The 16,479-nt window shown below is 39.4% G+C and overlaps 2 protein-coding genes across 2 annotated transcripts; both read left to right on the forward strand.

Annotated features, from left to right (window-relative positions):
- Positions 1-1,033: 1,033 nt before the first annotated feature.
- Positions 1,034-4,556, forward strand: LOC101159095 (acidic mammalian chitinase). The gene is made up of 12 exons (XM_020703361.3): positions 1,034-1,128; positions 1,215-1,274; positions 1,414-1,440; positions 1,531-1,735; positions 1,844-1,900; positions 2,125-2,290; positions 2,362-2,486; positions 2,578-2,701; positions 2,786-2,968; positions 3,421-3,537; positions 3,622-3,754; positions 4,026-4,556. The coding sequence occupies exons 2-12, from the start codon at positions 1,250-1,252 to the stop codon at positions 4,280-4,282; spliced, it is 1,419 nt and encodes a 472-aa protein (XP_020559020.2). The 5' UTR covers positions 1,034-1,128; positions 1,215-1,249; the 3' UTR covers positions 4,283-4,556.
- A 2,086-nt stretch (positions 4,557-6,642) lies between these two features.
- arfrp1 (ADP-ribosylation factor related protein 1) lies at positions 6,643-9,917 on the forward strand. The gene is made up of 7 exons (XM_004068920.5): positions 6,643-6,943; positions 7,297-7,384; positions 7,483-7,565; positions 7,706-7,787; positions 7,852-7,922; positions 8,062-8,162; positions 9,248-9,917. Exons 1-7 carry the CDS (start codon positions 6,851-6,853, stop codon positions 9,333-9,335), a joined length of 606 nt encoding a protein of 201 aa, XP_004068968.1. The 5' UTR covers positions 6,643-6,850; the 3' UTR covers positions 9,336-9,917.
- The last annotated feature ends 6,562 nt before the right edge of the window (positions 9,918-16,479 follow it).

Below are 16,479 nucleotides of genomic sequence, written 5' to 3' on the forward strand. Positions count from 1 at the left end.
AAATTTGGGTAAAAACACATTAACATGTATTTTTGTTCTATGTGCAGAAAAAAAAAACTATGCCATTGTTATAAAATGTTCATTAAATCCATTCATTTGCACTTTATGTCATTAAAACAGTTCAAAGAAGGGTAGGCCTGATTGGTTAGCTCTTACACATTTGCGCTTTATCAAATCAGGCCCTCTTGGTAAAAAGTATTGTCACCCATGGTTTAAAACTATAATTAGGCATAAAAAATATTAAGGAAATTGTGATTATTTTTACATTAAAATAAAATTCAGAAATAACTGCATGCAAAGGAAAATCTTCGACTTTGAGGCTTTTAGACCAACAATAAGCTTTTCACTAACGCATGGATGACATATGGAAACGTTTTTGGAATTATACATCCTCGTATTTTATTTTTCATGTTAGGAATGAATTTTAACCATTAAAAGAAAGTTTTTCAGTTAATGCACACATCGCTGTTGCTTTCAAAACAGAAGGTCTGAGACTACAACGTTCAGACATTCTTTTCAGCTGTGCGTTCATCATGTTCAAACTGAAATTGTGGTCAGAGTGATTGGCAGCAAACTAATCTGGTTTTTCTCTCCACTACCAATATTGTGTTGATATTGTGAATAACTAAATGGAGTGGTACAAATCTTAAAAGCGAAATTTAAAGTAATTACATGACCCCAGACCACTGCATTGTACTTTTTTGAGCAAAAAGTGCCGTACAGTGAAACAATTCCCAGGAGAATAGATTATACAAAAATATGCACGGGTAAATTTTTACAACATGAGGTTGCCATCTAAAAGTTTTGTTTTTCATATTTAGTGAAACTTGTTTACTAGTTGTTAAGGAAGCAGAGACAAGATAATCTCCAAGGTCATCCTGGCTTTTGAAAGTCATGATAAGCGATACTGTCTAAATTACTAAATTACCCAGTGTTGCGTGTTCAAGCAGAAAGTCAATAATTGTCTACATGCATCTTTTCAGAATCTTATCAAAAGAGTTCTAATAATCATTACATGCCTTGTGCCAATTTGTCAAAGGCTGCCGGGTCCCCTACCTCCCCCTGCACAAATGTATAAAAGTCCCACAGCTCCTGCTGTATTTTGACTCTTTCATCTGAAGTCCAAGGGTGAGTTTAGAACAGAAGAGCTGTTCTTTGTTTTACCGTACGGTCTTCTGTTGCCGACTGTTTCACCTTTTTTTGTCCCTATCTAGTTCATTCAGTCAAGTTGGGAAAAAAAAATCTTAAGATGAGCAAGCTCACAATTCTTGCAGGTAAATGAGAAATAATTTGAGTTGTTTGCTTCCTTATAAAGCTTTTATATGTTTTTAAATAAACTATAAGAATATAAATTGATGATTTATATAAAATTGACTTTACTCAGAACATGTATTTTTTTTTTGTTTTCTTAAGGCTTATGCCTGATGTTGTGCTACCTGGGTAGGTTATAACACATTTTGATTGAAAACCTGTGACTCTGTTCAGTTTTGCAGCGTGTGTGATTTTCTGATCTTCCTTTTCTCCTCAAAGGGTCTGCCAGCCGGATGGAGTGCTACTTCACCAACTGGTCTCAGTACAGGCCTGGTGATGGCAAGTTCCTGCCACATAACGTTGACCCCTTCTTGTGCACCACCCTCATCTATGCCTTCTCCATCATTAACTACAATAACGAGCTGGTCACCTACGAGTGGAATGATGACATCCTCTACAAGGCCTTCAATGACCTCAAGAACAAGTAAGAGGCAGCCTATTTCTGCACCAAAATTGAAACAGGTTTTGTTGGTCTTACCTGGTTTTGAAAGGTGGGAGTGACATCTTGTGACCTTTACCTTTGTGTTCCCAGAAATCCTCACCTTAAGACTCTGCTAGCTGTCGGTGGATGGAACTTTGGTTCAGGACAGTGAGTAATACATTAAATCTAAACAGAAAAAGGTAGACTTGTTCAGTCAAAACTGCTGTCTTCAAAGACCAGCTGCTCTGATTCATCTTCCATTCAGATGATTATTGGTTTTACCACCTAAATATTCTATAATCTGACTAATCTCACACCTGGAACTGTAGATCATGGTTGCAGCTTGTTTGACTCTTGTAGTTCCTTCAGTTCTGAAAGCCTTTAATTTGCAGGTTTGCCATCATGGTGTCCACACCAGGAAACCGTCAGAAATTCATCCAGTCCACCATTAAATTTCTGAGGACTCATGGATTTGATGGTCTGGATCTGGACTGGGAATATCCTGGTGCTCGTGGAAGCCCTCCTGAGGACAAGCAGAGGTTTACTCTTCTCTGTCAGGTAAGTTTAGAGCTCACTTACCAGCACTCATTCTGTCTTTTTGATTTTACTGAGCTCCTTTTCTGTTGTAGGAACTTGTCGCTGCATTTCAAGCTGAGGCCGAATCTTCCGGAAAACCCCGTCTGATGCTGACAGCTGCTGTCGCTGCGGGAAAAGGAACCATCGATGGAGGATATGAGATCGCTGAAATTGCCAAGTGAGTGTGGTGCTGTAAAAGATTACTTTAAACAACAAGCATCAGCATTTTTTAAACATCTCCCTGCTTTTTTGTGTCCTCTCCTTTTTAGGGTTCTGGATTTCATCAATGTGATGACGTATGACTTCCATGGAACTTGGGAGCAGTTTACTGGACACAACAGCCCCCTGTATCGTGGATCTCAGGACTCTGGAGATCTTATCTACTTCAACATTGTAAGAAAATTGGTACTAAAAGCAAACTGAATGTTGTGACGTTGAACCCATGAGTCTTACTCAACTCTGCCATCACTGTAACAGGACTATGCTATGAAGTACTGGAAAGATAATGGCACACCACTGGAGAAGCTGCGAATGGGCTTTGCATCTTATGGTCGTACCTTTAGACTGACTTCCTCAAACACTGGTGTTGGAGCGCCAGCTAATGGACCCGCATCAGCTGGACCTTACACGCGGGAAGCAGGATTCTGGTCCTACTATGAGGTAACTTGCTTGCAGTAAATTCAATTTAATGATCACACTTGTCTTAATTATTATTGTTTTATCCACTTCATTATTTTAAATAAGATCAGCAACAGTTTGCATTTACATTTTTGAAGATAATGTCAATTTTCATTTCAAGATATTTTTAAACTACTTCAGTTGCGATCAGTCTAAAAAGGTCATATTACCCAAAATGTCAATGTATTGAATAGTCATACATTGAACAAATTAAATAAAAGAGATTAAATGGAAGATCCATTGGTGTAATCTACAAGCCATGCAGGAAAATGGTAGACTACTGAGTGGTAATTCCCTTTGAACAGAAGAAACCAGTTGGAGTCAGAGAGGAAAAAAAGTTGTTCAAGAGGTAGTTTAGGTTTTGTGACCTGGAAAAAGGGAACGTGGAGAGCTGAACAGTTTAACTCTAATTGCTATACATTTTTTTTGTTCAGATCTGCAATTTCCTCAATGGAGCAACAATGGAATGGATCACCGACCAGCTTGTCCCTTATGCCTACAAAAACAACGAGTGGGTAGGATTTGACAACAAGGAGAGCTATGACATAAAGGTAGGTGTGGCTACATGCATCCACTCTGTATGTGACAGTGTGAAAACAGGCACTTACCCAAGTTGTTTTCTTCTCACTTTACAGGTCCGCTACCTGCAGGATCAGGGCTTTGGAGGTGCCTTTGTGTGGGCCCTTGACTTAGATGACTTTTCAGGCAAATTCTGTGGTGACGGTCCCTACCCACTGCTGTCTTATCTGCGCAAGATTCTTAATGTTGGTAAGTCATAAACCCTCAGTGGTTTGCAAAGGTTAAGTAAGAGCTCAATTTCACTGGTATTTTGCTGAATGTTCTGTTAATTTCTTGAATGTTTTCTGCATATGAACATTTGCTTTCTGTAAAAAAGGACTCCTTCTTTGAATCATTTTTTTGTTGCAATGACTCATCTTAGCTTTCAATTTGAGTCAGAATAGAGACTCAGTGTTAGAGCTAAGTGATAGAAAATGCAGCAGAGTTTCTCTAACTAAAATTCGGCCCCCTACATCCCCAGAACTTCCACCACTGCCTTCAACAACCACTCCAAAACCTGGTGCCAGCACCACCACCCCAACCACCACTTCAACCACCACCACAACCACCACACACGCTCCTGGATCTGGTTTCTGCAATGGCAAACCTGATGGTCTGTACCCCAATCCTGATGATCGTGCCACCTTCTACATGTGTGCTGGTGGAATCACCCATCTAACCCAGTGTGGGGCCGGATCTGTCTACAACGACTCCTGCAAGTGCTGCTCATGGCCTTGAGGGAGGAAAAGGCAAAATCAGCCAGACTGCTTTGTGTGCAACATTTTTCTGAATAAGTCTCTCAATATTGTCCTATAGAAAATTTTTATTTTTGTGGAGTGTGTTATAAAGATTACGGTTGAAAAATAAAAATATATATATTCCATTTTATTAAAGATGTGAAATCAAAGAGTTCTTGTGACTGGTGATAAACGTATTAGTACATCTTTTTCTTCTCAGCAAAAAATGCTGTGCTTAAACGTTTTTCAAAAATAAAGTGAATCGGAAAGACGCAGACCGGGGTGGTTTCATTTATGTGTCAGAGATTCCAGCATCCATATGCCCATGCTCACATGTCAGGGAAGTTTTTACTTAGTTTTCCATAGCTTATCTATCCACATGACTCCAAGGATGGATGCAGGTGTTCAAAGTTAAAGTTAAATTAGGAATATACACACAGCAAATCACTAATTCCATGGAATAATTGGCCTTAAAGTGATGTGATCATGCTTGTACCGTTCCGGAGTACTGAACACTTGGCCTGCTTTTACCACCCTCACTACCCTGACCTGAGGAAAACTTGACTGTGATGCGAGCTTGAGATGTAACAAAGAATATTTTTTAAAACCAATCGTTCATTGTGTTAATTCTAAATATAGCCAAAACAGCAAATATGAAACTTTTTTGAATATCTCTTGGAGATATGGCTTAACACAATAATTCATCCCATTCCTGGTGTTGCTTCAAACCAGGAAATACCGAATGTTGCTTTTTTTTTCCAAAGCTGCTGGAGGCATGTTTCAGAGGCCTTTCTAGTTTGATGTTATTAGTTTCATGTATACTTCATCACAACTCTGATAGGTGTGATAGGTGGTGGTCTTTAAATTCAACTGGTTTGATTTGATAGAGCTCAAATATGGACCTTTGGCGCAGAAGTGCAGCGGTTGGAATCTAATCGGAAGAATGCAGATTTTTTTCCCACTATGCCTGCCCAACCATGTGTCAAAATGTCGTTGGGCACAACACTGAACCCCACATTGTTATAGGTTGGTGCCAGTGTTGTACTGTGTGTGCATGGTTCACCGTAACTGTAAAGCCTTTTAGGCCTTCTAAGAGGGTATTAAAGTACAATATAAATATACTGTACTTTCTGCACTATAAGATGCACTTAAAAGCCTTTTTTTAATAAATAAACACCAGTGCACTTTATAATCCAGAGCTCCTTATACATGGATTAATTCTGGTTGTACTACCAATGCTCTTCTGTGTGTTGCTCATGTGTCGATCAATGTGCCTATTTATGATATATATGGCTGGATGGAGCAATATATTGGAACATGTGTGCAAAATATGGACAGGAAAACCCAAAGTCATAATGGGAAACACCTCCTAAAGTGGTAGAGAATGAGATAGCAAAAATCCTGCGGGACTTCCAGATACAGAGTGACAGGATGGTACCCAACCAGACATTGTAGTGGTGGACAAAGAACAGAGCAAAGCCATTGTTGTGGATGTGACAGTACCAAGTGATGGTAACATCAAGAGGAAGGAACATGAGAAACTGGAGAAATACCAGGGACTTAGAGAAGAGCTGGAGAAAGCATGGAAAGTGAAGGTGACAGTGGTGCCTGTGGTAATTGGAGCACTAAGTGCAGAAACCCCTAAACGGGTGGAGTGACTGCAACAGATATGTGGAAAGACATCGGACATCTCAGTCCAGAAAAGCTCAGTGCTAGGAACAGCTAAGATACTGCGCAAGACCCTCAAGATCCCCGGACCCGAGCTTGGGTGAGAAACCACCCGCGGAGGAGGAGAGGGGTGTTGTTTTAACCCTTGTGCTATCCTAGGCACTTTAACATTGGGAGTTGGGTCATCTAGACCCACTAGACACTGTGTTGAACCAATTTTCTTCAATGATTTGTGATCTTCACTGGTGTCCATGGATTACATGAAATCTTTTCACCTTTATCCACCTTAGTCATGGTAGGAATGACAAGTCAATGTAGGGGTGGGGTCATCTAAGATTGCACAAGGGTTAAAGATTGTGTTCCTTTGACTTTTTAAGTAAGGTTATACATGCATATATGGATCGAATAGGTTCTAACTTCTAATTCTAATAAACCTGTTGTACACTTTCTAGCAATCAGGCCAATTACTCCCACTGAAATCATATTTAAAATCTTTTGGTAACTATGTATTTATTTATTTTTCTTTTTACTTTTTTGATTGAGCACTTCTTAGAAATGTCAACATAAAAACACCCATAAATAATAAGGGTTTGAATGTACTTTACTTTTCTGAAACTATAGTTAACTTGGAAACGTCCTTTTTTTGCAGCCATGCCCACAGGAGGATATTGACTTCACTTCCCAGAATACTTTGCGTGTTTTTGGCTCCACGTACACACAGTAGAAGTTCCGGTGTAAACGACGGCTTCGGATCCGTGTCGGGAAAAGCCCTGTCCCGATTGTTCTGCTTCTTCTTCTTCTTTGTTTTATTTTTATTTTTTTATGAACGCAGGTGTTGGTTTGGTTTTGAATGAGGTCCAGTTTAAGCTAAAGTTAGCAGACATCGCGCGCGGCCTCGAGGATGTTCACGCTGCTGTCGGGGTTGTATAAATTCATGTTCCGAAAGGACGAGTTCTGCGTCCTAATCCTGGGCCTGGACAACGCCGGGAAAACGGTTCGTGTTTCTATCCGGGTACATAAGCCCGGTTTGCTCTTGAAAAAGCATCAAATAGTAACATTAAACATACTTACTAGTGTTGTTTCGGTGTGACAACAGAACCGGTTCTAGAAGTAACAGCCTCTGTCTGTCTGTCCGGCTAGTTTCCTTTATACCTGCGCGAGGAACCTGTGGTCCAACAGAACCGTTTAGTGGTTCTGGATTTAGAAGTCAGAAACGAAACCGACAATTGGGTTGAGTTTATGAAAACTAAACAACTTTAGCAGTTCTCCTAAACGAGTGTGACGTAGACCCACTTTGACTATCCGGACCCATCGGTTCTGTGCCGCTCACCTTCTCTGTCTCCACAGACCTTCTTGGAACAAACCAAAACCAAGTTTAGTAAGAACTATAAGGGTATGAATCTAAACAAGATCACTACTACCGTAGGCCTGAACAGTAAGTGGATCATTGGGTTCTGATTCTTATTCCCTGTTCTTGGAACCACGTCTGGAAAGAATGGTCCGGCCTGACAGTCTTCCTTTTCCCCGTTCTAGTTGGTACCATCGATGTGGGCAAAGCTCGCCTCATGTTTTGGGATCTGGGAGGTCAAGAGGAGCTCCAGTCTTTGTGGGACAAAGTGAGTTTATCCTGTGTCTGGATCATGTTTCTTCCTGTGTCTGGATCATGTTTCTTCCTGGTTCTGCAGGAGAAGAACCTCCTCATGTTGTGGTTCTGTTGCATCCTGAGGCTGAACTGCTATCTGCTCTGTGTGTGCAGTACTACGCAGAGTCCCACGGAGTCATCTACGTGATTGATTCCACTGACGAAGAGCGTCTGTCGGAATCCAAGGAGGCGTTTGGTGAGTGACGCTGCGTGGAGAACCCAGCTGACAGAACCACAGCCTGACCCGGTTTCTCCTACAGAGAAAATGATCTGCAGCGAGGCGTTAGAAGGTGTCCCGCTCCTTGTGCTTGCCAACAAGCAGGATGTTCCGGTACGACCCGTCTTATCTCCTGGGTTTACTTTCAGGCATTCTTACTCAGGTTTATAACAGCTAACCTAACTACAGACTCGAACACGGAGCAGAACATTTCTGATTCTGGCCTCCCATATTGTCCTTGTCTGTTCTTCAGGACTGCCTGTCGGTCCCAGACATCAAGACGGCTTTTAGTGACTGCGCTGCAAAGATCGGAAAGAGAGACTGCCTGGTTCAGCCGTGCACAGCCCTCACTGGGTAACACTGCTGCCTCCCCCGTGTCTGCGGGATGTCATTTCCTTTGTTCTCATAGTTAGGCAGGATTCGCCCTTTGTGATGTTTACTCTTTTGCCACTAAAACAGCATTAAAAAGGTTTAAACTGATCTTAGTTTTAAACAAAGGAAGATAAGAGCTACAGATTTAATGTGAAATGTGGTTAACACTTTTCTTTTCTTTTCTTTTTTTTTTTTAGAAAGGAAAGACAGACTAATGAAAGTTGCGTCTTTCAAATGTTCTTGTACCATTTTTCTCATGATGGAGGGCACAAAGAAAATTTTAGTTTCAAATTGAATCTCTCTATATTTCTTTATTCAAATTATTGTGAATTAGGAGCAGACAAAAAGATTTCACTGGAAAAAGTTTGTAACTTTACTCCTCGCCAACAGTCTACAACTCGGAGATTCATTTCCATTGAACTCCTGCCACTTTGCAGAAACTATGTCCTAGAAAACAGCTGTTTTTTTTTTTTTATTCTGGCAAAAAACGGCAAAATCAAAATAAAAGAGTAGTAGGAAAGCTTTCAAAATGGATCAAAAGATGATCAGAGTTGGATTTTAGGTGCTGTGAATGGAAGATTCATCGGAGCAACTAAATGTGCTTCAGAATGCTGAAGAAAGTTTCATGAAAATAATACACAAAAAAAAAGATGAAGAGCAACCGTTGGAGAAAATAAAACAAAAAAACGGCACATTTTTCATTTTAAACCTAAATAAATAAAAGGTTGGATAGTGCAGGTTCATCAGATAGTTCTAACTGTTTGGTTCTAACTTATGGTGGAGTTTGTGGAGCAGGAGATGAGTCAGGGCTGCCCACACTTTTTTGGCATCAAAAGATCTATACCATATTATATAAACAGTAATTTCTTCTAAAGTCAATTTTCATAAAATGTTCACATTTGTGTACTTAAATACAGAGACTTATAATAAAAAGCTGATTTCAAAGTGACCATATATTGTGACATAAATCGAATACCGTGTAAAATTGCCTGCAAAAAGCTTCACAATGTTTACATCTAAAACATGCTTAGAGCTTTTTATTCTGACTGAACCCTCTGCTTCTTCAGGGACGGAGTGAACGAAGGCATTGAGTGGATGGTAAAGTGTGTGGTCAGGAATATCCACCGGCCACCCCGACAGAAGGACATCACCTAAGACACTGAAATCTCTCTGGACCAAACAGACTGGATTCTTTTGCCCATGTGGCCGTCTAGATTCACTCCGCTCTCTTTTTCATGACAGAGTGAGCAGAGATGAGGCCCCTGAATCTCCTACCATTTCCGAAACTCACTTTTTGCTCCAGTCAGACTACATACAGGTCCTAGAGAACTGGAGCTTCTTGTGAACAGACGCTGTTACATTTCCTCACCGGTCTGCACACGGCCTTCATCCCTGCACTCAACGCTCTCCTTAAGACCAGGATCCAGCCCCCTATTTCCTGTTGACCAAAGCTCCAGCTTCTCCTGCAGCAGGCCCTCTCGTCTGATGGACTTCATGGTAGTAACTGGTGCAGGATTCTTGTTTCAAACATCTCGAACCATCAGACATAAAGACTGCCTCCTGAGCCCCAGCTGTGTTTGAAAGCCACAGAGAAGGTCTCTCTAAAAACAGTCCTGGACCTGCAGGTCTAAGAATTGGAGCCCGTGGACTTGACATCTGCTGGATCCACGTGTGAAGTTTTGAAGAGATATGAAGTCTGTGAACGGTTTGTTTTGAAATAAAGAATAGTTTCATAAATGGTTGTCTTTGTCAGAAAGTCAGATCTGTTTTGAGATCTGCTTGTTATTCATCCACATATCTGATCTTCAGAAGTTATTTAGACCTTCTGGAGGACCACGACTCTTTGATGCTGCTTCACTAAATTTTAGTAATAAACCTGTTCTTTTAAAACGATCAAAATATATATGTCTTAGCTAAAAACACAGTAGAGCTCAGGTGTTTGTTGTTGGTTCTCGTTGGTGATCCTGAGGGTGGAGCTTACTTTCTCAGGCAAGGCTTCTGAAACAGTTTTTACTTTGACAGGGACGCTTAAGAGACTTTGATTTTTCCAACAAAACAGGAACTTGGTGATGCTTATTAAGGTGTGGGCAGCTCCAGGCCTAAGAGGCCAGACAGTGAATGTGCTCCAGATATCTTTGCCTTATTTGGCGCTGATTACCTGGATGAGGTGCGTCAAGCCAATTAGAACATTTCAGAGCAAAGTATGTAGGAACGAGCGGGAATTAGGTCCTGCTCCCCACCTCTGCTAGTTATGCTCATGATGTTTTTCACCTCAGATGGGAGACTTGGTGAGATTGTATATCTTAGAAAGGTTCTGAATAAATGTCTTTGATGGCAAAAGGTCCATGGCAGAAGGACAATAACTTGATGAAAGTAGATAGTAGATTCATCCCTATTAGGACATCTGATTGTCCAAAAACATCAATTAGAAATACACACAATAGATAAAGTAAAATTATTTTTAAAAAAATACTTAAAATGCTTCCAAAGAGATATAAAATCATATTAAGTAACAGTGATTAGTCCTGAATTGCAGCTGCCAGATCAAAATCCTACTCTGCTTTGGAACCAACCATAAGTTTAAAACTGAACAAACTGGAAGTAGGAACATGGGGGCAAGTGTTATTGTATGTGGACTAAGCATAAATGTAATTTTGAAGAAGTGAAAATACCCAAAGTTCAGTCTAGTAAACAGTGAGTTTGAAAACTGTTGGTGTTTGAGTTTCTAGAAATGAGAGTTTTAATCCTGCTGAGCGTTAAAAAAAACATCAGTGTGTCTACACCTGTGCTTGTTTAACCAGAAGGGGGCGTCCTTCACCAGCAGGTAGGTAGTGGTTCTGGTACCACTAAGTTTTTGGTACAGATCAAAACAGTATCAGCTGACATAGGGCTGCAGAAAAAAAAGCCATGCTAAGTCTGACCATGGACCTTTCATTGTGATGTGTTTCTGAAGCACCCAAGGATAATAAGGCTCCATCCTAATCTCCAAACTGATCAGACTGGTTCCTTGTCTGAAGACTTTCCCCCAGTGAGTGAGAATGAAAGTGCAATCTGAACAAAAAAGAGACTTCAGTGTAAAAAGCTGCACTATCCCTGTATACAGGGAGTATAAGACATTAAAAGAATTATTTGTTTTTATAAATTATTGCTTGACAAATTTGTATTTCTATTCATATGTTTTATCTTTTTTTTTTTTGTTTGTGCAGACAGTTCACTGTGACTTTAAAATTCCAATGCCAATGAAATTTGCTTACGAATTTGAATTTAAAAAGAGTGAACCAGTGCTGAAAGTATTCAAGGGACTATTTAATGTGAGGATTTAAAGAAATGGATTTGCTGCAAAATCTGCGTATACATCTGCGCTTATGGACGACCACACAAACGCACACATATTTCAAAGCAGGTTTTGTGACATAGCTGGAACAAGTTGAGGGGTGAGTTAGTGAATAACCAGAATATTGTGATCCAAAAATCAGGATAGCTTGTAAGTAACCATGCCAACTTATTTTCTTAACACGACCTGCTCCAGAGTAAGACATGAGTTTGTTTGGGAGAGAAGTCTGAGCTTGGCATGTCCTTTTGATAATGATCTCACAGAAGGAAGAGGAAGGAAAAATTTCAACTGGGCCCTTTTTTTTTTTTTTCTTTACCATCAGTGGATATAAGATCACACAATGATGTATTTTCATACCATCCATTCATTTCTAAACCTGCTGATTGCTCTTTAAGGTCACAGGACTGTTGAGCGGAGGCAGGGTATACTCTTGACCTGTCATCAGTCCGCCACAGGGCCACATAATCACACATTTACACATGAGGAAAGATTTGAATAACCAAAACAAAATAGAATTCATGTTTATGGGCTGTTGGAGGAAGCTAAACATGTAAATTCCACACAGAAAGATCCCAGCCGGGCTTCCAAGCAGGGCCTTCCTTTCGCCTCATTGCTGATCTGCCTATATTTTCACACCCACACAAATATTTGAAGGATATTGCCACTTTCAAAAGGTTCAGAGTTTAGCAAAACCTCTGAAACCCCACAATTAGAAAGCAACAAACCACAGATCCGCTCTTAACCCAAAGAATCACAAGAGACAAAATCTGTTAAAATCTCTGTATTTAGAGCGTTCACAATAAACAATGTCAATTTTTTATTTCCTGAAATACCTTTTTGAATATATATAAATTGATATAATATTTAGTTGCAACAAATTCATCCACCTTAAGGTGATGCTCCAGTATTAACATTTCAAAGTCCCAGTCCAATCATGTCTTGATCAATTGTAAAAATGTTCCCAGTGGTATTTTAATTATGATGATGCCCTTTTTAGCCAAAATTTAAAAACCTGTGTCCTTTTCTAGGACATATTTTGTATGAACATGGAAGACGTACATGGATCTAATCATCTATAAGTGGAGGCATCAGAATGGAGCGGAGAAGGGAGCCTGCCGATTGTAGCTTTTACTGCCTGTTACAGCTACAAGCTTTTTCCAATGGCATTCAAGATTTGAATAGTTTAATTAAATACTCAGAAGTGCAATTGTGTGAGGAAACTGTTTTTTCTAAATAGGAAAGTTTAGGTTCCTACCCACAGCTTCCTGCACACAGAAACAAATTGATAATGACTCAGAGACAAATACTTGTCTTTTTGAGGAAGTTTTACTTTGTACAAACAGCACAGACATTTTGTAGACAGACAGATGAACATGATGCATTCAAAGTCTGATCTCCGAGGCTCAGGAAGATGGCCTTGGTATAAGAACCCTGAATTTGCATATTCAGAAGATCATACACTGGACAATGATGTGAAAATCACGCCCACAGGTTGTTGCAGGCGAGGTGCTCCAAGGCCGAGAGCCCACACACACAAGAAAAAGGGAGTGTGGGAAGAAACGTGTGAGAAAATAGTTTACTGTGCTGTCTTCAAATGTAATATCATTTTGAGATGATAATACGTGCTTAATGAATGAAGTAGTGTAATAAAAAGTTAAAAGGGAGTTTCTAACTATTCTTAACAAATTGTAAGCTCAATTTTCCTTTATATGTGTCCTCCATAATGAGAAGAATTACACAATAACAGGTTAAAAACACCAAAAACAAGATTTTCATCAAAGTTGGGCTTTACATTCGACCATTTAATCCTTGTGCTATCCAAGGATCTTTAACATTGGGAATTGGGTCATCTAGACCCACTAGACAGTGCTCTGAACCTTTTTTCTTCAATGATTTGTGATCTTCACTGGTGTCCATGGATTGCATGAAATCTTTCCACCTTTATCCACTTTTGTCATGGTAGGGAGAACACATCAAATTAAGGGTGGGGTCATCTAAGATAGCACAAGGGAGTTTGCATGTTATAGCAATTTCCGTCTCCATCTTTAGTTTGTGAGGCTCATTCCCATCATTCATGCTGTCTTGTTTGCCTTCAAAGATGGATTTCATACAACTCATTTTCTAGCAACTGGAAAAGATGAATTAAAGCATTGTTCAGTGATCCAATATTTATAGAACAGCTGCAGACTGCTTACAAGCAAGATCATGTGATGAAGAACAAGGAACCTCAGTCGATGGTGAATTTCCAGCCATAATCTGTAAATAGTCTATAAAAATCTGTCAGTTTTACTACAAGAGGTGTGTACCGATCCAGCACTGTCCAGTTCTGTCACAGCAGGAATAGTCTGCTAATCTTTATCCTGTCGTAAAAATGTGCAAGTTTTTACATCTAAATCTAATGCAGCAAATGGTTCCCAGCAATCACTTACAGCTGTGACAGACCGGGTTTGGGGATTGCATATTTGATTTTACCAATATTTTCTGAGTTTTTGTCACGTTTTGTGTTTTACTCAGTTTTCCTGCTCCACCAGTTCCTGACATTGGAGGGTTCCAGAGGGTCCATCTGACGATGCATCCACCAGAAACTGCAAGACAAACCTCATTACAAACAAAAGATAAGATTTTCCCAGACACATTAGTAACATTTTGATAGTGTTTCAAATAAAGTATAAGGAACATTATGCAAAGTTATACTGTATGTAATAATCCTGTATTGTGAAACAATCACTGGGGCTTAAATATAATATAATATAAATCCTATAAATATCCTTATGTCTCTTTTTTCTTCTGTTTTTTTTATTTAAACTTAGAGGTTTATGGCATTCAGAGTGAATAGCAAAGTAAGAGTTTCATTCTACAGAAAAACTTTGAATTCGAATTTAAATTCAATCAAGCCACTTGTGCCCTTGAAGGCAGACTCTGAAGTGTCGCCAGAAATGTCTTTAAAATCTCTTTGCCCTTTTTTAAGGGACAGATTTAACTCGTCAGCTGGAATGAGGGGAGCTGGTGGTGGCCTTCATCAGTAAGATAGGCCTCACCATTCATTCAGTCGGCTACATAATAGGAAGAAGGCTAACAATTGACTTCATTATGCCTTTGTATCTCCAGTATTTGATTTCAGTGTTACCCTTTAGGAGAATAATTTTGTGTTTTATTTTCACTTAAGTCTCCTAGAAGTCAATAAATGTCTTGGTAAGAAGTCTGTGACATGAGGCTCTGGAGCCACACCATTGTGGCTCTCTGGTTAATCACAAATAAAAATGTTCAATTTTAAAAAGTAACTGCAAAGTAAAAAGTAAGTAAGGAGTAAAGATAAAAAAGCAAATCAAACCAACTCAAACCTTATTTAACTCATTCAATGATAGTTGAGGGACAGTGCGTATCACTTATTTAGGTTCCTGACTACCGTACCCATGTTTCTCCAACAATCCTTTAAGCGGTGCGGCTTCCCGGTTTAACAAAATCTTACTAAAACACTTTGACATATTTTTGAGCTCTGTGTACCACAGAAAATCTATTTATGGTCAATAAGATCAATCAGAATTTGTACTTATAGGGCACTGGATTATAATGTGGATTTTCTATTTTTGAACAACTTCAAAGTTTTATCACCAATTTGGTTTGAAAGTTATGGCATGGGTCACTTAATTAGCTCTGAATTAATTTTACTTACAAGGTTGATGTGCACTATTATTGCATCCCAAACAAACTGGTGGCAACAAAAAACTGAAACCGATAATTAAATGGTAAATGATTCAGTACACCCAACCCCAATTAAAAATAAAGGGTAAAAACATGAATGAATAAAGAAAACAATGAACAGTGTAGAAAGATATATTCAGTAAACTCACATTTTTCTAACAGTAATTTTTTACAAAGCCAAAGTTTTTCTTTGCTAATGCAGCTGCGTTTCTTGTTAGAACAGTAGACTTAAATTCACAAGTCAGCAATAAAACTTCAAACTCCACCTTCTTAGTTGTATTGCTGTGATTTTTTTCTTCTCTTTGGTTTCCATTGAGACTGCAGTGAGTCATTGAAAAAAGGTTTCAATATTTAGCATGCAATTTCATCACCTCTGGGATGGGAGCAAGTTGATTTAATAAATTCCTTTCAACCTAACCCCATCTCATCTCAGTCCAATGACCAAACCTCAAAGTCTGTGCAAATTTGAACTGTAATAAAATCAAAACAGATGATTTTTTTAAAAACATTCCTCCAGACACATGTAATAATTAACAGTAAATTAAATGTTTAAACAATAAACATTTAAAAACATTTCTAATTTTCGATCCTTAAAGCTAGACTGCTAATTGATTTCTTTTTGGGTTAATTTTTGATTTTTAGGACCAGACTCAGAGTCGATGGAGAATTGCTCCCTTCTAGCAAGCAGACCCCAGTGGTCATTGTTGGAACTGCATCTCTTGGAATTTCCTGGGTTGCATCAAGTTCAGGAACAGAAGGTGGGGGCTTGGTCAGCACAGATGTGTTTATGTAGTTTCATGCAAACAAGGGCAGTAAGTGTGCCTGTTTGTGCTTAAACGTGGTGTGTGTTCAAAAATCCAACCGTTCTGTGAATGTTTGCAAATGACAATGATGACATAAACTATGCTTTTTGTCCATTTCATTGTTGTCTATCTCCTTTGGCCTGCTGAAGAAGAGTTGCTTGGAGAAATTTATTGACATTTTGACGGTTTCTAAAGATGGTTCTGGACCACCTTGTATGAGCCCGGTGAAGGGGCGCGGCTGGAGTCCAGCAGCTAAAGTCCTGTTTTCTGAAGAAATGCCCTTCATCATTGGTTTCATTTTCTGGTGAAGCCCTTCCCTTTGCCTCGCTAACTTGTAATTCTTGCATGTATTATTAAACAGGAAGCTCACATCACTGAAGCGTGCAGAAGACGGAAGTTGTGTGTTCTGGTTAAAGATAAGTTTGGACGTTTGACTGCTTGATCAGAGCAAAAAGGGATG

Source organism: Oryzias latipes, chromosome 5 (assembly GCF_053564925.1).
Source record: "Oryzias latipes strain Hd-rR chromosome 5, Olatipes_Hd-rR_3.1".
Taxonomy (NCBI): Eukaryota; Metazoa; Chordata; class Actinopteri; order Beloniformes; family Adrianichthyidae; genus Oryzias; species Oryzias latipes.